The sequence below is a fragment of the Xenopus tropicalis genome, chromosome 1, assembly GCF_000004195.4.
Source record: "Xenopus tropicalis strain Nigerian chromosome 1, UCB_Xtro_10.0, whole genome shotgun sequence".
Lineage (NCBI taxonomy): Eukaryota > Metazoa > Chordata > Amphibia > Anura > Pipidae > Xenopus > Xenopus tropicalis.
In genome coordinates this window covers 55,262,069-55,284,472 of record NC_030677.2, presented here as the reverse complement: position 1 = coordinate 55,284,472, position 22,404 = coordinate 55,262,069, and the positions used below count along the sequence as shown (strand labels likewise).

The 22,404-nt window shown below is 38.7% G+C and overlaps 1 protein-coding gene across 1 annotated transcript in view; it reads left to right on the top strand.

Annotated features, from left to right (window-relative positions):
- Window positions 1–22,404, top strand: part of fhdc1 (FH2 domain containing 1) — a 33,893-nt gene that overhangs the window by 6,366 nt on the left and 5,123 nt on the right. Inside the window, exons 2-11 of the mRNA XM_002933493.5 lie at window positions 597–1,179; window positions 10,194–10,255; window positions 10,896–10,998; window positions 14,122–14,207; window positions 15,001–15,101; window positions 18,353–18,423; window positions 18,524–18,631; window positions 18,767–18,837; window positions 21,351–21,468; window positions 21,838–22,002. Of these exons, the coding sequence (XP_002933539.2) occupies window positions 721–1,179; window positions 10,194–10,255; window positions 10,896–10,998; window positions 14,122–14,207; window positions 15,001–15,101; window positions 18,353–18,423; window positions 18,524–18,631; window positions 18,767–18,837; window positions 21,351–21,468; window positions 21,838–22,002 (1,344 nt within the window). The 5' untranslated portion in view covers window positions 597–720. The remainder of the gene's footprint in view (window positions 1–596; window positions 1,180–10,193; window positions 10,256–10,895; window positions 10,999–14,121; window positions 14,208–15,000; window positions 15,102–18,352; window positions 18,424–18,523; window positions 18,632–18,766; window positions 18,838–21,350; window positions 21,469–21,837; window positions 22,003–22,404) is intronic.

Sequence of the window (22,404 nt, the reverse complement as noted above, 5' to 3'; positions counted from 1 at the left end):
GTTTTGAACAGTCTGCTACAGGTTGAAAAATTACAAAGTTTGGTCGCTACTGGCAACTGCACTTGTGCAATACAAACTCTACAAACTCCTAGTAGGTGGACTTCTGTGTTAATATGTCTTCTGCATGTTTGCTTTCAAGTCTTAGCCAAATGTAAAGGAGAATAAATTACCAGAATAGCTGCCGCAGATGACTGATATTTGATGGCTACATATCTTTATATTCTCCCTCCCTTTAATAGCTCACACAAGCATAGTTGCACTGAGGAGTTAAGTTTGTGTGTGTGGACAACTGTCTAGTTTCTTTGAAATTCTATACTTTACTCACTAGTAGTTTTACATTTATTTCTAGAGTGAAGTGAAATGTTTCTGTTGATTTTGACATATGTTTCTATAGTCTGCACAACACTGTTGGCTAACATTCCTCAAAATAAGAAATGCATTTTTGGCATGTTGGACAGTAATGAGCATAGTAGCAGATTAAAGCTCATTATCACATTGGCTCATTACCTATATTTATGTAGTGCTGACATGTTAGCTGGTTCTAGAAGCACTGTTAACTGTGCTGCAAAACTGTAACAGATTCCTTTCTCTTTTAGGATAGAGCCTACATTGTGTAAAGGGTGTGGATTTGAAATTTGACAAGTTCATTTTTGGATGCTGCTCTTCTGTCCTTGCGCTTGATGCTAGTGATGCTCCTTGTGAAGAAAGGACTGCGCCAAGATGCATGTTATGAATTGTGTCTCCTTGGTCAATGACAAAGAAAATGGAGACTGCAATGTGGTAATAACGGAGTTAATGGTTGAACAGCCTCCACCGCCACCACCTCAGCCTCCACCTCCACCTCCTCCTCCTCCACCACCACCTCTCCCATTTCAAAATGTACCACCACCTCCACCATTACCTGGTGCTCCACCACCTCCACCACTGCCACACCAAGTGGGAAATGGACATGGCAATAACAGTAAGAGGAATAGGATGAGGAGTTTCTTCTGGAAAACTATTCCCGAAGAGCAGGTCAGAGGAAAAAACAACATTTGGACTATGGCTGCCAAGCAGCAACAATATCAGATCGACACAAAAACAATTGAGGAACTTTTTGGTCAGAAGGAGGAACCTAGATCTGGACTGATCAAAGCAAAAGGGAATCTGAAGTCCTCTTTCAGAGAAGCCAAGGAAGAGGTACATTTTATTCATGACAATAACAGAGTTTGTTTATTTGTAAAATGAAATCCTGTAGCCATTCATATCCATTGCAGTTGCTAAATTATAATTATGTGCATGTATACAACATGTTTGTATTGTGCACTCCACAATTCTCTGTGTACATTGGTGTTAAGACTTGTGTGTTATGTTAGGGCGAAGACACGATTAGTCGCCCGGACTATTAAAATAAACTTTGTAGGGGCAACTAATCATGCCGATTTAACTGCCATAGATTAATATACGAATCGCAGTGACTAAACGCACATTGTTTGGATCGCCACAACTTCTTAGGGCTCTGGCACACGGGGAGATTAGTCGCCCGCGACAAATCTCCCTTGTCACGGGCGACTAATCTCCCCGAACTACCATCCCACCGGCGAAAATGTAAGTCGCCGGTGGGGTGGCACACGCTGCGCTGGCGATCTCTGCAAATCACCGAAGTTGCCTCGCGAAGCATTTTCGGCGATTTGCCGAAATCGCGGGCGACTAATCTCCCCGTGTGCCAGAGCCCTTAAATAGTCGTGATGACTAATTGCCCCATGTGTCTTTGCCCTTAAAGATCATCAGAACTGCAACTTTTACTGATTTTGTAAAACAGTGATTCCCAATATTAAACCTGTACTCACACCAACCAGTGGCTCACAAGCAACATGTTGCTCACCAACCCCTTTGATGTTACTCCCAGTGGCTTGGAAGCAAATCATGTGTACTGCCAAACAAAGCCTCCTGTAGTCTTCTAGTCTAGATTGAGCTACCAAATAATCAATCACAGCCCTTATTGGTCACCCCCTTAGAACTGTTGTCATGCTTGTGTTGCTCCCCAACTCCTATTGCTCCTATTTTTGGGCCGGGTTTTATTACATGCCTATTCTATGTAAATCTCAGAAGAATGAATGAAACACAAAGCCATAGATTATCTGCCCATGGTTTGTAGTATTTTCTGCTTGTCTACTACTTCCTTGTGGAAAGTTCCAGTTTTAGTTCAAATAGTAGATCTGCTGTATATCAGATGACATGCTTTCGTTTGGTTTTCTTGGTGTCCATGTTATGAGGCCTATTCTATTATCCCCAGATAAAAGTACAGGAATAAAGCAAGTCACCTGTCCCTGAGCTATGATATATAATCTCCTACTATTTTTGTCCTTTAGCTAACCTAGTTTTGCCTAGGAAATTACTCTTGCTGTCATGCCAAACAAGTCTCCTGCGACTTCTTCATATACAGGAAACGGTGCACATTTAAAAATGCTAATCAACAGGTTTGAAGTTTTTACTCCGTGGAAAATTTTGTTTAAATGAAAAAGAATTTCATTATGTTCCTACCCGGTGGCAGAGTGTTGAATTACCTGGAAATAGTGACTTGAGACTTGAAATGACGAGCAGAGTTGTTTTACCTGCCAGAATAATATTTGCATGTTTTTCCTGGTCATTATTTTCAGTCAAAAATGTTGTTTGCTCAGAAGAGAATACATGATCAGTTCCATGGTTACCTGCTGGTGAGCTGCAGGATTGAAAGCTTCTTGCTTTGCCAATTACTAATGCTATATGTACTGTGGCAGTAAAAGCACTGACGCACATTGTACAATCACTCAGCACCCACTAGAGTTCTAATTAAGCTAGGATTTATTTGAGGACTATGCTATTTTAATGCATGTAATTGCTCATACTATTAATGATGCCTGATAAGCCAAGAAGCTCACTCAAAGAGCTCTGTCAGTCTTCTAAATTACTGGCTGCGGTAAGTTGGCAAACTAATGGCGACACTATGCACGTCTGGGGACTTCTTAAGCTTAGACAAATGCATTAACAATGGATAGTCTTTGTAATTATAGAATAAGCATTCATGAAAACCAAGAATTGGCTGTTGACACATGCAACTGGTTAATTGGGTGCCAATTGACTATAGTCAGAGCAGTTACTAAAGTAGATTTTAATTCTATAATATGATATATTGAAACTCCTAAAGCATATAAATTACTTTTTGTTGTACTATATAAAAGTAGGGCGGTGGGGGGAGAAGGGCTTACAAGCACACGTTCATCAGAACTTTTAAATGGGACCTGGTGCCATTTGACTGACTTTATTGGCATCTCTTAACGTAAGCATTGCTTTTGGGATAAAGGAAGCAATCAGTGAGATACCTTAAGGCCCCTGGACTCCCACAGAGGCCCACACCCATAGTTTGTCATTGTGCTTTTACAAAATAGATTTTATTGCCACTGCAGGGCGTAGCAACCAGGGGCATAACAGCAGACGGAAGTAGGAATTTTCAAGGGATGTTTGTTACTCAGGTCATGCTACCTTGGTTTCATGAAAAGAATAACCTTTTTTTAAGGTTTAAATCTCAACATTTATTTATATGTGTTATTTGGCAGCCATAGCAGGGCTAAGGGTGAAGACACACTGAGCTACTAGTAGCAGCTACTTTTTCACAGCTACTAAGCTCCAGAAAATACTTTGCCATAGACAATAATGAGAATTGCCTCTGCTGAAACACACACAGAGACAATTATCAGTAAATGATCAGCATTGTTTATTTTCGTAGCCACAACAAGTAGTAATGGCTACAAGTAGCTCCGTGTGTCTTCACCCTAAGGGCAGTGGCACAGGGGGAGATTAGTTGCCCCATTACAAATCTTCGTTACTGCGGGCGACTAATCTCCCCATAATGCCATCCCACCGGCAAGAATGTAAAACGTAAATCGCCGGTGGGATGGCATATGCGTCACTACGATTTTCCTTGAGAGGCAGCTTTGGGCGACTTTGGGAAATCGACTAATCTCCCCGTGTACCACTACCCTAAATGTCTGGATCAGTAATGCTAAGCATTATATACTGACTTTTAGGGTGAAGACACACTAAGCTAGTAGTAGCAGCTACTTTTTCATGGCTACTAAACTCCAGAAAATTCCTTGCCATAGAAAATACTGAGAATTGCCTCTGCTAAAACACACGTTCAGACAATTATCAGTAAATGATCAGCATTGTCTATTTTAGTAGCCACGACAAGAAGTTGCTAGTAGTAGCTCCGTGTGGCTTCACCCTTACTGAGTGGAGATAGCAGTTACTTACTACATATGCAAATTGCCAGTGTACCAATTTGGAGTGTGGACACTATGATATATAGTTTTCTTCTGTTTATAGCTTACATTTGTATTGTGGTTTTCTATAGCATGGGATTTTAGAGACTAACTTGCTATGTTGACAGACCTAAACAACCAAAATGTTGTTAAAATATGACAAGAGGACCTTCATTTGCATATACATATTGACTTCAGTTATTTTTCTCAAATTAAAAAACAAAATTGCATTGGAACCCAAATGGAATTACTATTAATAGTTATATTAAAAATATTTGTTTGTCCAAGAGTAGTAGCAATAACTCATAGAAACAATAAGATTTTTGTTTTTGAACAGGTGACCGGTAAATGGTAAATGCTACATGGTGATTGGTTGCTATGGGTTAAGGACAAAGACACACGTGGTGATTAGAAGCTGCAACTTTTAAAAAGTCGTGGCATCTAATTGGCACAGTGAAACTGCAGCGTGTCTAGTTGCATTGACTTTTATAAGAACCCATGGCTGGACTTTTTAGGGCTCTGGCACACGGGGAGATTAGTCGCCCGCGACAAATCTCCCGTGTCTCGGATGACTAATCTTCCCGAAATGCCATCCCACCAGCAAAAATGTAAATCGCCGGTGGGATAGTATACGCGGCGGCGCGATTTCACTGAAATCACGCAAATTTCCTCTCGAGGCAACTTGCGAGATTTCACTGAAATCGCGCCGCCGCATATGCCATCCCACCGGAGATTTACATTTTCGCCGGTGGGATGGCAATCTGGGGAGATTAGTCGCCCGCGAACAGGGAGTTTTGTCGCGGGCGGCTAATCTCCCCGTGTGCCAGAGCCCTTAAAAAAAAAAAAAAAAAAGTTTGCTCCTGGGCAAATTGGTTTGTTTATTTTAGTGGCTGCTATATCTTTTCCAGGTTATCAGCTCTTGTTCTGATGCGCTTACAGCTGGACATGGCAAAGCTGCTTGTAGTTTTTCTGTACACTTTGTGCTTCGGATGTCCTTAGAACATGCACTATTGTGAGGCCTGAGGCCATTCAAACCACAAAGGGTTCAACTTACCTACAGCCCCAAGCTTTTGGGTAATCGCTTGCAGACGTCAACAAAGCGAAAGTCACTTCACATCCTGTCATCACTCACAACAGCTATCTCCATATTATGGACAATGGGCATGTTATTTGGAGTTTCATTTACATGTATATTTACTGTTTACTCAGTAAACATTGATTTGCCTTAGCAACACGTGTCCTCCTCTTTGAGAGAAGAAACAACCATTTGGGTGTGGGAGATGTAAAGGGAAAAACAAACCACACATAAATAGCAGAGGAAAAGCCCTTTGAAACAAAAAGGTATTTGCCCAATCTGGGCCAGTTAAATAGACATCACATATAACATACAGAAAAGAGTTTGGCACGCATCACTTAGCAAAAAAAGTATATGTTATATGCGCATGCTGTCCAAGCGAAATGCTTGGGACCTGGGGTTTCCTGGATAAGGGGTCTTTCTGTGATTTGGATCTCCTTACCTGTTAAGTGATGTAAACCCAGTAGGACTGTTTTGCCACCAGTTCATGCAGCTTAGTTACCATCAAGTACAAGCTACTTTTTTAGTTTTATTATTACAGAGAAAAAAATAAATACATTTTTAAAACTTTGAATTATTCTCTTAAAATGGGTTCTATGGGAGACAACCTTCCTCTACTTTGGAGCTTTCTGAATAACCTCTACATAATGTATTTTTTATTATGACCACTGGTTCACTATTCTGCATTGTTAGTGTTAGAAATAGAAATGTTCTAAATGCTTATCTTACAGCAGCTGTTGACATCCCTAATGCCCTTCTATCACACTCAGAAATGTACTTAACAACAGTAGGCAGAGTACAATATAAGCACCATAAATTGAATCTATATTGAACACAGGTCTATACTGTCCCCTTAAAAAGAAGGAAAGGGATTATAGATGATGCAGAATGGTTCTTTACAGGGGTGTGCAATTAGCAGACTTGAAACAATTGTTGAGTTACAATTCCCACATTCCTTCTCGAGTTAAGGCTGATGTCCACTATTGCTTCATTTTCTGAAGTCAGCAGGAGGAAACATTGCGCGACTTTGGAAAATCTAAGCGCTGCCCATGCCTTTCCACAACTGATTCAGTTGCCGACTGAAAGGCATTTTGGGAAGATCGCCTGCGGTAGCTGAGATTAACCACAGGGGCGACTAATCTCCCCTTGGGCTATGAGCCCAAAGGTGTATTGCAAAGAGCAAATCTGTGCACTAAATCATCAAAAATCATGCCCCTGTGAAAAGCAATATGGTATAGTAGCTCTTGGAGGGGAAAAAGGAAATCCTGGAAAAAATGAATAGGTAAACAATGAAATCTAATTGTGTTACAAATAAGAGCTGCTATTCTCTCTGAGGAACATGCTGGGAGTTGAATCAATTACTCCAGATCTTATTGCCCCAAATCCTGGTTGGCCATACACGTTCCGTACAATATTCAGTGCGTGTATGGCGGCGAGGCAACCCATATCGCAAAAGGCTGCAGATATCCGTCGATCGGCCAGGTTAAAATCGGCAGAAGGAGGTAGAATTTCTACTGTTTCTACTCCATATCTGACGATTCAGCCATGAACGTCAGTGGAGGGTGGGAATGATCTATCGTTCGACCAATAGTCGCACGAAAAATCAAAATTGCTACATGTAAGGCCACCTTAACTGGTATCCTCATGAGTGTGGATTACCAGGATGAAGCCTTCTCAGTGTTTCCATTTATACTAATCACTAGGAAAGGCTATGTTTTGGCAGTTAACCAGAAATCCCAAACTGGCCCCTGTGTGTCTACATTAAATTCAGGAACATATCAAGATCCCAATTTGCTTATGATTTCCTTCTCACCCCTCCAAAACAAATACCTATTAAATTTATATCCTTAATGGCTTACTATCAAATAACTTAGAGTAGGGCTCGACTGTGCTTAACATCTAACCAACAGGTGTTGCATATGTACAGCCATGCATAATGTTCCATTTAGGTAATGTTTGTAAATATGTTATTAGGATGTTTTATTTACACTAACCTTAGGCAATAGTGCCAATGGGGTGACAAGGACAACACATGGGATACCATGGCCAAATAAAATGTTTCCACTACTGGCACACGTGGGCAGTTGTCAGCCTGCAGATAAACACAGGCTGAGTATCCACCCCTATGCTACTTAAAGCTTCTTTATGTGCCTGCACCTGATGCCATTGCGTCAGCCCTGGTGCAGCCATACGGAACGGATTTAAGTGCAGAACTGCTCGATTGTGCAGTTGTAAAAATATGCTCCATGTGGCTGCACCTGGGCACATGCAGTGGCTCTACGTGCAGGTACATAGAGAAGTTTTTAGCAGCATAGGGGTGAATCCTTGGTCTTTGTTTAACCGCAGGCTAAGAATCGCCCATGTTGCAGTAGCCTTATATTGTGCACTTATAGAAGCTTGTGTTTTGGGGGAAAATGGTGTGTCACCATTAACTGAGATTAGATTTATGCTAAAAACAGGAAGTACAAAGTCTAAATCCTATGTATTTGCCAGATAGTAGTTAGTGACCAGGGTTGCCATTTGACTGGTAAAAATTATGCTTGATTCCAATGATATTAATAGAGAAGAAATATTAAAATATTTTTTTTTAACAGAAAATGTGGCAGCTCTATTAGTGACTGATCCATCAAAGTAACTGATAATTTAAGTGCACATTGGGTTGTGTCATTAAAGCTATTCTAGGTAAAACTGCAGCAGTTGATAATACAGTGATAATTGCTGTATTTCTCTCTACCATCATGCTCTTTAGCTACCTTATCATCTGAAGATACAGAAATCAATGTGTGGACAGTAAATTCTGTTTTATTGTTATTAATCCCTTATATAGTGCCAGTGCTTTACAGCCCATGCACATCTGCACCATAACCCCACGATTCCCATTGAGTGACGCTCTCACTGGAGATTAGTAACATTGGATTTATTCATTTCTTTGCTTTTGTGGATTTACAGGTTATTAAAACCTAAACCTTTCACTTCTGTATTTTATGTTCGTTTATAGTGATGCTGACATGCTTATTGATTCCTTTTGCATATTTACTCCCATTGTCTGTGATGCTTTGTGAACTCTTCCCCGTTACTAAATCTAGTGAGCTGCAGTTGAGTATATTAGATAAGGCTGAGAACGCTGCATAGTCGGCAAACTGGAAACTGACATCAGAGCAGGAAGAAGATAATGTGGGTGGGGTGCTATCTAACGTCAGTCATTGTGTGATGTTTTGCTCGGAGCGCTTTGATTTTCTATGGTTATGATTATTAAAACAAATCACTTGCAGAAGTGTCATTACAATTGTACACATGAATCCTCTTACTTTCACAGTGGTGCTTGTTTCACACATTGTCTGTGGACTGTATAGACAGGGCGGAGAACCATATAAAGGACAACTAGCAAAAATAGCCATGGATTCTTTTGGAAAATATTTCTTCAAAGCTTATCTTGACTTTGATGGCTTTTTAACTGTTTGAATGTAATGTCCTTCTGCATTTTAAATTGGACATGCATTCTGTAGGCATTCACCCAAAATGAGCCAAAGTGTTATTTGTAAACATCATATGGGTCTTTATATTAATTTCTTGCCTGAAATTCTGACATTTATTTACACTAGCTAATAAGTGAGAATTTATATATTCTTAAACAAAAAAAAATTAGAAAATAAAGCATTAAATAAATATAAATCATGTTTTTAAGATTGTTGTGGGCCTTGGGGAGAGTTGATGTGTTAGTATTTAAAATTAAGCCAGTAACGTTAATGAGCACACGATGGAGGCAAGTGGATGTATCATTACTACAAGGTGCTGCTCAGTTACTTGGGTGCTTGGAAATGTTTTGGCACCTGAGCTTAATGATAGGACTGGTATAATCTGGGTATCCATATATGCAATCAACATGGACATAATCTAAGGCTAGGGATAAAATGTTTAATAGCACTGTACTTATGCACTGTGTGGCCATATTGAATGTCCCTGGATGCTTACCTGCCTAAATACAGAAAAGTGTTTAATGTGATAGAAATTGTCTGTCCAATGTCAGACAAGGCTTCCAGGGCTTCATTTTTTCTTATGGTTTCTTTCTGTGAAATACAAGTAAGGAATCCCACATCCAGAATTCTATTATACAGAAAGGGCATTTCCCACATAGTCCATTTAAAGGAAATAATTCTCATTTTTAGAAATGATTTACATTTTCTTTGTAATAATTAAAAATGACCTTGTATTTAATGGTAAGTAAACTGCATGGATCCATGTTGGTGGCAAAACAATCCTATTGGGTTTATGTAGTGTTTAAATGATGGTTAGCAGACTTAAGGTATAGTGATCTAAATAGTAAAGATTATCTGTAAAACCCCAGGTACCAAGCATTCCAGAAAGTAGATCCCATATCTGTATAACAAAATATATTGTGACCTGAAAGTTCATTTCCATGAGTGAGCTTTAATCCTAGAGTTTTAACTCATTGTGTGTGCTTGTCTCTTCCTGTATCCTATTTCTTTCATTTGAGAATGGAGGCTACTCACACCTATAACTAATTCATATGTCTGACACAGAGACTTTAAACAGAACATTATGTAACTGCTATACAAGCAGTAATAGTGTAAATTTTTCTCTTTTTCAAGCAATTTCTGGAAATTTGTTGTATATTATATTTCTTATATACCCTGCATTGTGTAGAGTTTGCTTTGGAGTTACTCTTTCACAAAACTGACTGGATTCGGTAGCAAATGCAGTTGCACAGAATAAACTACACAGATAAACTCTAAATGAAATTCTATATTTGTAGGTCTTAATCCAGGTAATAAAACTCATCTTTTTGCTACAAAATAACATGTCTGTCTTTTCTATAGGTCTCTCTTTTGGATTCAAAAAGGAGCATGAATATTGGGATATTTTTGAAACAGTTCAAAAAGTAAGCAAGTTGAGTTAATATATAAAATCCTGTGATTTTTTTTTTTTTTTTTTTAACCACTCGTATTTCCTGGCCAGTCCATCAGTGATAGGGGCTATTGAAGATCAAAACCGTTTGCTTTCTATTAATAGGCACCATACTAATGTTTTCACTGGTCTGCAGCTATTGCGGCCCTACCCATTGCTGTCCATCATAGTTATTGTGTTGAGTTGCTTCCCACTAGAGAGCTAATACACAATAATAAACTATTGTGTGAGCATTACCTGCTCTGTTACAGTGCCCAGAGAGATTGCTTAAAAGTAAAATCACTTACAGTTTATGGCATGAAAGGAGAACGACCTGTTTGGTGTACTAAAGATTCAAGGCTGAAAATGCCTGTGTGTTCACCTTACAGAAAGAATCTCTGGCAAACTGAGCATATCTGTGTTTTCATGTAATTCAGTTTCAGTACAATGGAATTTTCTAGCATTGCTTGTTGCTTTTACCCCCCACTTTAAAACACCGAGACATAAGAACAGCATATATGCCATTATCTTTATTGTCCAGAGTTCCACAATTTTTTTTAATGCTGTACATTTATTTGTCTTTTTTCATTTTTTATTATTATTTCATAAAACATGTTTACAACTTTATTGAACAGGTCAACTGAGGAAATTATAGGAGACATTCGTGAAGGCAGATGTGATTTGTATGGACCTGAGCCTCTTCAAGAGCTTCTAAAGTTGTCTCCAGAATCAGAAGAGGTAGGAGATTCCTGACACTTGTTGACTTAATGTTCTATGTTTGTGGGAAAGCCAGGCATCTGTATACAGGAGAGTTTCCATATGTTTACTGCAGAGTGTAGCTGTGTGTGCTTCAGTGCACATCAAGTGCAGATTGACTTCTTGCAGTTGGCAGCCCAAAGCTAGGCACATGAAAAAAATAGGTGTATTGAACAGTAGGTGAAGAGCCTGTATGCAAATCCTGCTAATTACTTCAGTCCTGAGTAGTTTGTACTTCTTAGATGACAACTGACTTCTTTTGTGTACTGCCCCAGCAGGTAATGTTTCAAATAAACACCACCAACTTAACAGTTCTGAGACAGAGTGATTTGCTTGCTGACTGCATCAATATAGTTGTCATCTTACCTTTCTTAGGTTTTTCTAAGCCATGTTTTGGTGTATTTACAGTTTATTTTTTAAAGCTGTGAATAGAAAACGTCCACATAATCGATATGGGTTCTATATGGAAAAAACATATCCTGCTCAGTCACACAATCTTACTCTGACTGTTTCCATGAGCTGTTCTCACCCTTCCTGCCTTAAACAAGATTAATTGCCTTTCAGGCGCCGCAAACAATAGTTTGAAATACACAGCGAATCACAGGCATTATGCAGCAGAATGTATAACTTTAAAGAAATAGTCGGTTTGAAAACTATTCTGCATATTTTAATATTGGTTCTCATTTGAACCATAGCCTTAACAACAAGGCATCTATCGTTCATAAGCTTGACCTATTGCTGTGTGACTACACACAGAAGCCTGCAATCTTAGTTAAATCTAGTTTTGTACCTCTGATGATCAGCTGGGGTACCTGTGTGGTTACATTGGATGGACAGCCCTGCTCTACTAAACACTGATAAAATGGAGGGTGTGCCTGCACTTATTTATATTCATAACCAGAAGTTCTGCATTTACTCCTTACATCTTTACACGATGACAGATTGCTTCCTGGCAAAAAAAGGTCAGCGTCGTACATGTGTAATACCTACGCCCTCCCCCTTAAAACACCAATAAGAAACCTCAGAGATTTCTAAAGTGCTTGTATTCATGTTTTCCCTAGAATTGGTGCTTTGATCCTGATATAAATTTCTCCTCTCTGATGAGGCCTAGTGTTTGTTTCTTCTGCTTTTGCAAGAGACATTTTTTCTTAAATGTATTCTTTAAAATCTTGCCGCCTACATAATCCGGTCGTTTGGCCCCAGGGCCAAACGATCGGATTATTTATTTTTTTTAACTTCAAGCTTCCCGATATCGCCCACCCGTAGGTGGGGATATCGGGGGAAGATCCGTTTGCTTGGCGATCTCGCCAAGCGAGCGGATCTTACCATGTATGGGGACCTTTATTAGTCATGGTTCTTTTACCATTTTGAAGTTAAGTTCTTCGTAACCCAAGCAATATAAATATTCCAAATCGCATAAAGGTACATAAAAACTGTGTTTTGCTGGTGAGTCATTCGAGTTAAAAGCAAGAGACCTGGAGACTGAACACTACTGTGGCTATACCAAGGAAAACAGGTGGTGTCCAGTATAGGCTTTTAGTAAACAGCTTTATTATTTACCCATGAATGTTTAAGTCAATGGTTACTGCTTTGCCATTGTTGGGAGTAGTTAATGGAAAAATTGCCTTTAGTAAAGCTATCCTGATAGATACTGTAAATTTTATATTATTATCATTTGTTCTCAGTTCTCATTTTACTGCTCTTTTTTTTTTTTTTCACAAGAGTTTTTTTTTTACAGCCCCCATCTGCTCAAGGGCCCCATTGACTTCTTTGTATGATATCAAAATTTCATTATATTGTTATATTCTGGCCCATAAACATAGTTCTATAGTTACTTCAGGGAAAGTATTAGCACTGTTGACCATTATTCAGGCCTCCCAAACCACTTCGATGCTGTGCTTGTAAGTGTCTTGCCCTGAAGCTTATTCTGTTGTCTCTTTATAGACAAGCCTGTGTTCCTCTGTGTACAAGAAATTTGATTTATGGAAACATGATATATTGGAACATCCACCCAGTTTTTTCCATTTAGATTAAAAGCAATAAATATGTTGAGCACGTATGACTTGCCAAAAGTGCATGCTTAGCAGATTGATGTTACAGGTGTGCTATATTAGAGCCTGTGGATAAATGATACCTTATGGTGGAATGCAGCCACTACAAAGAAAACATGCCATATCCTGAAGCAATGCACTAGTGGCGCTCATCTAGAACCCCCTCTCCAAGCAATTTGTTCAGAATGCTCCAAAAAGCTTTTCTTATATATAATTTGTTACCTCCTTTAGTTCTACAATTGCAAAGTGGAACTTAGCTTGAACCTCTTAGGAACTCAAATGATGATGCTCCTTGAATATCTAGACTGTTTGGCCAAAAATTCTATCTATTTAAAAAATAATGTTTTAATTTATAGATGTTTGAACCTGCACATAATATGTATTGTTGTACATAGCATTCTGCTATGTTCAAACCCCATGTTGTTTGGGCACTTATAAATGCACCCCCTTCGGCTAGAACTCAAGCTATATGTATCTTCACGTGCCTAATATATCATGTCCTCCAGTTTAGATGTGTTAATCTGTTAAGTAATTTGTACTGCAAACCCAAGTATGGTATAATAAAATGAAGGCACCATGAAATGGATTTTATTACTAAAGTACTTTGAGGCCATTACGTCAGTAAGGCAGTGTATGTTCATATAAGAAAGAATCCTTTTTAAATGTTACCTTGTCTTGACATGTAACAAAGTAGTAAAACTGTGGTTACAAATAACTCCGAAAGCTAATAAATATCTTGGAAAAATGAAAAAGGAAGCTGTGAAAACAATTGTAATTGGATTACTGTGGGGCACATTTTGGGAGTGTACGTCTATTATGTCAGACAGTATTGAGGTATCTAATTTCTTCTGAATAAACCCTCAGCAATTAACTGAGGAATAGATAGCATTAATGTGCACACATCAGCTACTTGTCGTTTCCCTATTGTCTGATCTTGCCGTTCCATGCCAAGTTACCTCATATCTACAATGGTGTTCGTACATGAGGATTTAGTGATGAGAAAATTGGCTCAGACAGCCGTATCTCACCTGTTTTTTTTCTTTTTTTATTTAAGATAAAGAAGCTAAAAGCATTTAGTGGGGAAGTAGCCAAGCTGTCTCTGGCTGATACCTTTATGTACCTGCTGATTCAGGTGCCAAAGTAAGTACAGATGCATGTTTATATATGTTTAACTCATAGGATGAAGACAGACGGGGCACTTAGTCGCTGCAACTTTTAAGAAACTCCCAAGCGCGCCAATTTTCATGCAAAATATATGAGTTGCCGTGACTTGGACCGATTCGGCAGCTAATCGGCCCGTGTATGGGGAGAGCAGAGCGGCCTGGCCGACCGATATCTGGCCTGAAATTGGCCAGATCTCGATCGGCCAGGTTAGAAAATCTGGTCGGATCGGGGACCGCATCGGCTCGTTGATGCGGTCCCCGATCCGACTGCCCCATTGCCGCCCACATAATCCGATCGTCTGGCCCCAGGGCCAAACGATCGGATTATTATTTTTTTTACCTAAATGGTCCCCCACTGCATTGCTCATCAAAGGCACACCTGGGCATGCTATATCTTCCTAGACTCTTCTATCCTCCTCCTTTAGATTCAAAGCTCTACTATGTACCATAGTAGGAAATCTAATTTATCTTTACTGGGCATTCATTAAAAAAAATACTATGAAATACTGCCCCTGTTCAAATAAAACTTCACGTATATAGATGTATGTATAAGTCTCTACTGACCTGTTATGGTACATCGGGCTGGTGCCTGGAACAGCCCCCCAAAGACTAATTTGAAAGAGGGGATGCTTTACATTCTTTTTAACATTGCTGAAGTGCTGGTAAATGCAGTAAGGATACATAAGCTATATGCAGTTTGTTTCTGAGAGCCTGTTTTATTGCTGCACTAAATTCTACTTTTGCTTTTTTTTTATCATCTTTTATTGCAGCTATTCTTTGCGGATTGAAGCAATGGTGCTGAGAAAAGAGTTTGGCTCTTGCCACTCTGCATTAAAAAATGATATGACGGTCATCAGGGTTGCTACAAAAGGTAACTAGATGAGTTATGTAGAAACCTAATGCCTTGTCGGTTATATTGCTGACCACAATAAACTCTTTACATGAGGTTATGTTTGCAGCAATGTATGAAACTGAAGATTTAACTCTTCATTTACGTGTTCACATACAGTGCATACAATGTGTTAATGAATGTACTACATAGTGACTAAACTCATCCACCCTTATATTTTATTTATTTCTTTGGGTGTTTGCTGTCAGGCCGATTCAGGAAAGGATATGTTTGGTCTCAGGGGAGTGCCACAGCTCCCTGCTAATCATCTGGGCTAAGGGAAAGCTCCTTTGTTGCCAAGTTGCCACATTGCTTGTTATGAGCTGTGTTTACTAAATGACTTTGTTATGCATAATTATTGTTATTATTCTTTAATACAATGTTGTCTCTACACTGGGGGAGTCAGGGCATTAAAGAAACAATTGCTTAAAGAATACAGGTTAGATATATATGCATAATTGTTAGGCTATAGTTTGGGATATAGTTTTTTTTCTGTGTGTGTATGAAATCCAGCAAAGAGAGAAACTAGAGTAGAAAGTTATCTTTTTATGTAATTTTTATGTTGGGCCTCCTGCCTAACTGTTTAGTGTTAGACCCAGCCAAGAGCCCAAAGAGTTTTCTGCAGCACCTTCTCTTCTGTTTTGCTTGGATCTGATGGTGGCACACATGCTCTACCTTCCCACAGATTTGTGCACTATGAGCCACCTAGTACAACTGAATATATACATACCTGTGCAAAGAAGGGAGAATATTGGTATAGTACGTGTCCCAGTAAGTGTGTCTGTCAGGCAGTCTCCTAGCAATTCCCTTTCACTTTGTGCATGCATGAGTTCTCTGTTCACTTGCCTTATTTCTCAGACATTGGTCATATTAGGCTAATTGGTCTTTGCCTCTAGCTGCATTTTCTGCTTATTTTCCTTCTTTTTTTTCTTCTAGAAATATATCAGTGCTCATTTATTTTTAAAAAACAGTCTAACACCTCAATAGGAACTTTATATGGGTTTGTTGAATAAAAGCTTGAAATCCTACTAGGAACTGGATTGTGAATGCCTTACTCTGTGCCTTGTCAGTGTGGAAATAGACTTGGATATAAAAACACATAAGTCTGGGACCAACCCCCACCATAAGTACTATCCCACAGCCAAAGAGTTGCAGTGGCCTAGAATGTAGCCTGCAAGTTAAAATTTAAAACAACTTATTAATATTTCCTTCTTTGTGTGGAAACCCTCTTTGGTGACATATTCCCTACATGCTATGCAAAGGATTATGGGTTTATATAAGTAAGGGAATGTAATTAGTGTTCAGGCTTGCCCTACATTTTGTTTGACTATGTGTTTGCTCATCAAGGAACATCAAATATAGGTCATGTGCGCTACGCCTATGGCAGTAAAGGCTTTGGAGAGAAAATAAAAAGGGAACTGAAAAAATGGTAAATTAACAGCAGAAACTACTTTTCTACAATACCCTTACTTTTAAGGAAAAGTGGAAATGTGGATTTACTTCACTCATATGGCAATGTTAGTCATAGATAGATCCTGGCACATTGCCATGGCATGACCTAGTGGCAGGGGTATTGTGAAATCTCTGTGGTTTTGTTAATCTCTAATTGCTGGCTTCCCCTTTATGAGTAATATTTTGGCTTATCTGCTGGTGCTTGCAATACAAGTACAAGCTTAATGTGTCGGTTATGGATATGCTTAAGCAGAGATCACTCAAAGATGTCTCTATGCCTGACATTTATTGGGGAAACATACCTCTACTTTTGCCACCATGCCTGCTTCCTGTTTACCTTTGATAAACAATATATTTATTGGCAGAATAAGCTTGGAATATAAAACTCCTTACTCCACTTTACTTTATAATGGCACCTGGTATGAGCTGGAGCTATCATTTTAAAGCTTTGTATAGCAGAACCGCAGCCCCATCCTACAGGGTAACTAAGACATTTCCCATGTGATTAAAGAGTATCTTCCAGTATTCCTAAACAAATAGATTTGTAATAGTTGGCAGCTTATCCCTCTGCTAGAATAAAACCATATACAAGTTGTCCTATTTGAGAGTAGGCAGGGTTATATTTTTTTTGGGGGGGGCAGCATTGTTACTGGGGAATTACATTTTGATGTTTTACTTCTTGTCCCCTATTGAAGGATTTTCGGAAAACAGCATTAAATGGCAGTAATAAATAAAAGGAAGGCTATTTCCACTGGTGCAAAATAAAAAAAAGTCATTATTTCTATTAAAATACAGCACATTATAAGGGAGGTTTATATCAATTTTTCTAAAAATATTCGGTAAAACATTTGAACTTGTGCTCTCTTTTGAGGAGTTGTGTTCAGTATTATATAAAAGATGCTATTCTGCTGTATCCAATAAAGGCTGCTGTAGGGAAAGCCTCTCATTAATGGGGCAGTTCACCTATAAATTAACTTTTAGTATGTTATAGAATGGCTGATTCTAAGCAATGTTTCATTTGTTTTTCATTATGTATTTTTTTATAGTTTTCTAATTATTTGCCTTCCTTTTCTAACTCTCTCCAACTTTTTAAATGGGGGTCACTGACCTCAGCAGCCAGGACACTATTGCTCTGTGAGGCTACAATTGCAATTTAAATTTACTATATCATACTCTACATCATACTAAAAGTTAACTTAAATGTGAACAACCCTTTAAAACACGAAACATGAATAGATACACCAAATAATTACACCCCAAACCTATCTATGCAAATCACAAGGACCTTTCCTTTTTCATTTTCAGATGTTTTTGGGAAGTTGTTTTCTTATTAGAATACAATATCCTAGATTGTAGATTCAAAATGTATTGTCTAGCATGGTTTTTACAGTGTTACAACTGAACACTCATATACAGTAACTTGATACACAGAACCCAATTTTTAGCATATCCCAAATGTCTAGAATTTAAATATGGCAAAAAGGCAGACTATTAAACTGTTTCTGTGTATAATGCATGAAAGCAGCATGGGTATTATTAGCCATAAGCTTCTGCCCCTGAAATGACTCAAGCCCATTTAGCCCTTGCACACTGTATGCAGAAACTGCAGCTTTTGCACATACCATGGAGGTGGGACACATACTGGGAAATTAGGGGATATAGCCCCTTCCTCAACTGCTACCTGTAACCCCTAGCAACTGATGCTGTATTTAGCAGTGTATGGTTAAGCTATGGCATGTTGTATAAATTCCCTTTATTGAATCGTTTAATTGTTCTTTCAGAGCTGATGTCCTGTGAGCAGCTGCACTCCATTCTCTTCTTGGTACTTCAGGCTGGAAACATAATGAATGCGGTAAGTGATGTCACTTCTCTCTAACTTCATATGTCCTCGGCTGACACTGACATTGCGCCACTATCCTGCCAATCACTGATGGTTTTTCTGCTGATTGCAGGGGGGCTACGCTGGAAACGCAGTTGGCTTTAAGTTGTCATCATTACTAAGGCTAGCAGATACAAAGGCAAACAAACCAGGGATGAATTTGCTACATTTTGTTGCGCTGGTAAGTAACTGTACTTAGCCTGAATATGCATTTTGTACATAATGTCTTTTTTTTAGCAGTCTTTTTAAAGAATGCATATGGATTTTAATTCGTTTGGCGTTTAATTATTTGTGTTTTACATTGTTTTATGCATAGGAAGCCCAAAAGAAAGATGTCTCACTCCTTACATTTTCTGAGAAGTTGCCCAGCGTTGGTGAAGCAGCGAGGTAACTGCAATCTCCTAGTCATTGTGTAATGTGTTAGAGACTGACCCTCACTCATGTCTGTAGGCCTGAGAATTGTGCAGGTTGCTTTGCCGTTAACTTTTTAGCCCTTAGAAGACTGCCAGTTTAATGGGGTTGTTCACCTTTTTGTATGTTATAAAATATCAACTTTTTAACTCGTCTTCATTTTTTATTTTAACATCCCCTTACTTTACTAAGGGCTCGTTCAGTGTCTGCCGAGGCTGAATTTTCCCTATTCTTCATGGGACTGTTCATGGCAGTCTTTGAAGCTGCAGTCACTCATAGGGGTCTGCAGATGGCTAAAGCTTTGCTGCATTGCAGGTAAAGAGTGCCTAGCGTTAGCAAGTCGTGAGGAAAAAAAAAGTGGAAATTGGATCCCTGATAATTGTTACAACACTCCCATCGGGGATACTTTTTTCCTTGTTTCATTGTACATTTAATGACCACTGTTATTCACATCTCTATGATAAGCTATGCCAGTCTTCAGGCCCACATGTGTTAATAATTCTGTGATTAAAGCACAGTTATACTGTCAGTTACACTGTTTATTAAGAGATGTAGTAATGAATATGTTATTGACGTACAGTTGTACAATTGGTAACATTCTTTATAAGGAGTTTTATTAATAAATATGTTATTGATGCACAGCTGTACTGCCAGTTACATTCTTTATAAAGAGAGAATTACTTTTTGGCAGTGGCTAAATTGTCAACATGCCCTTTGTTAATGTTTTCAGAATAAACTGTTAACACTAAATACACAGCATTGCATAATAGTCACATGTAGCCACCTTTATTATCGTGTATAGCTGGAAGAGCTCCTACTGTTTAAATACAAAGTGTATTCTGTGGGAGTACCTTTATTTAGAGCGATGAGAAAATGTACAGAGATGACGTAGGCTGGTTTGCTTAATCTTGTCCCTGGCTTCTCATGCCTTTTGACTTAAGCCTGATATAAATTGAAAGGGCATTTATTCTGGTTTCAAATGTAATACATGCCTTATAGAGTTTCTGATGGCGGTACAAGATATGTGTGCCAAAATGCTGCCCTCACTAACTTCTAGCCTGCGACTAGTACTAATTCAGCAAGTAGATTACATGGCCAGTACTATGGGGACCTTAATAACTATAAAGCAACATACACGGCACCCTTATTAGATTTAACAGGCTAAATTGTGTTGGTAAGACGGGAGCAGTAGTGTGTATGGAGAAGGTTTACTGTTGGACTGCGGCTGTATCATAACCAGCTGCCTTCCCTGCCTGCACAATTTTTCCCTTTCTGTGTTTTACTTTCTTGTTAGCCAGAAGTTTGGAGTTGAAGGAAAAACAGTTGAGTTAGAAATGGAACTTCTTGTTATTTGTACCTATTTGTCTTTGGGGTGCTGTGATCCTTGAAGATTAATGGCTATTGTCAGCACCCATGTTTTCCTGTACTACAGTGCAGTGCCTTTAAAATGTTTAGATGAAAATCCTTTTTTTCCATTTTCCCCCAAGCTAAACCCTGCAGGAGAATATAATGTGCCACTTTTAGTCAGGTTCTGGGTAGAGCAGGAAGGGTCAAATGATTGATCCTTGCACAAAAGCCCAGCTTGTACTTAGACTCTGAACATGCCAGAGTGCCCTAACTCCGAGGAAGTCAAAGCTGGAGCAGTTAGAATCACTCTTACACATCAGCCATTGTAACTCTAGTTGTGTCAGCACAATGCTTCCCATTAGATTGGCCTCTTACATCGCAGTGCAGAGGGTATGTTAATAACTGGGTTTGTTTAAAGCAATAACTGCAAAATAGTAGGTCTTTAAATCCTAGAATTCATAAATATGTATGATATTTCCTTCTACAATGCAAGTGTTTTGTGTTGGATAGATCTCTGATGTAAATGAGGGCAAAACAAGCTTGCTTTTCATTCATTTCCTGATCCAAATGTTAAAAGAAGTGCAATCAATTTTATATCTATATCTGTAGGTAGCTCTCCGTTTCATTATCTCAATGTATTTAAGACTTATCCCCCTATGTTACACTCCTGCTGTTTGTCCCAAGAGATGAGCATATTTTATCTTTTTTATATTTGTGGAGATTGGTGGGAGTGGCAGTTACTAAATGGAAGTTCAATTTTCCCTAATAAAAATGGCACAATAAAATGCTTCTGTCGAGGCAAAAAAAATAATACACCTCACAAACTTTTATAGTTATAAGAGGATAAGTGTTATGTGCACACTGAATGCACCATTGCTTTAATATTTATGTACATTTTGCTTTTAAACCTTAATTGTTTTGCCCATGGGAAAGGTTTGAGGCTTTTACTTACGTGTTTGCCCTCATTAGTATGGTGCAATCAGCTTCCGTTGGAATAAATACCATGATAACTATGCTAACTGCCCTCAAACTTATCAGTGCATTTAATTTGCCATGGAGGCACAGTGTGTTTGAGCTGCAGGTGTTGTGGTTGTCTGCAAGCATTACTAACTGATTACTTATTAGCTCTTTTCACCTTGCAGATTATCCATTGATAATATGGAGGCAGAATTCAAATCACTGTCAACCAAAACAAAATCTATCAAAGACCAAATCAAGAAGGAACCTGAACTTTATAAGCAAATGGAAGATTTCCTAAAGGTAAGTAAATAAGTGCATTAGTAGATGTGGTCAGGGCCAGGGCAGGAGTTGGTGGTCTAAATTGAACACCATGCATTTGCTGTCTTAAATCAGGGCTGTCCAACTGGAGGCCCAAGTCTGTTCAGAGGCTCCATAGACTTCACTGTATGACGTCATCATTTTAGTTTATTCTGACCTTCAAATAAATTAATCTATCCACTACATGTATTAAGTTGGACAGCAACGCTTTAGATAGAACAATTCTTTAGTTGTGAGGTAAACAAATATGTTTTTAACAATGTAGTATGGGGGTGGTCCATACATATATAATTGATCAGATTTTGACATATGTATGATAGTTTTCCTAAGGGGATGTACTTGGGTTTTCAGGATGCTGTAAAAGATCTGAAAGACCTGGAGTCACTGAGGGCTGAGATAAAGAAAGAGTGCCACACCCTTATTGATTTCTTCTGTGAAGACAAAGAAACCATGAAACTTGATGAATGCTTCCAGATATTTAGGGATTTCTGTGACAAGTTCAACAAAGCTGTAAAGGTAAGACCACATATTAAAATTGGTTTTCTGTTACAGCATGGACAACTACCCATTGTTTATCCAGCTGTTGTTAAATTGGAGTTCCTATACAGTTTTCTCCTTAAGAGAAATTCATGGCCTTATTCCTGCACCACTGTAATAAAGTGAACGCTTGCATGAAAGCCATCAGTTTGTCTTTGCAACTTATAGAGCCCAGTTTCTTAACTTTGGTTCTACAACTCCCAGAAACCTTTACTCATCAAATGTTGATTCATTGTGGAAGTTGTTGTCTGGCATCATTTGTGGACACAAGGAAAGGAAAAGGGGTTCTAGAGAATATACATCTAATTGGTAAAATTACATCTGAAGGCCTGCACAGAGTTTAAAAACAAGATGAGGTGTATGATTAACACATAGACGTTC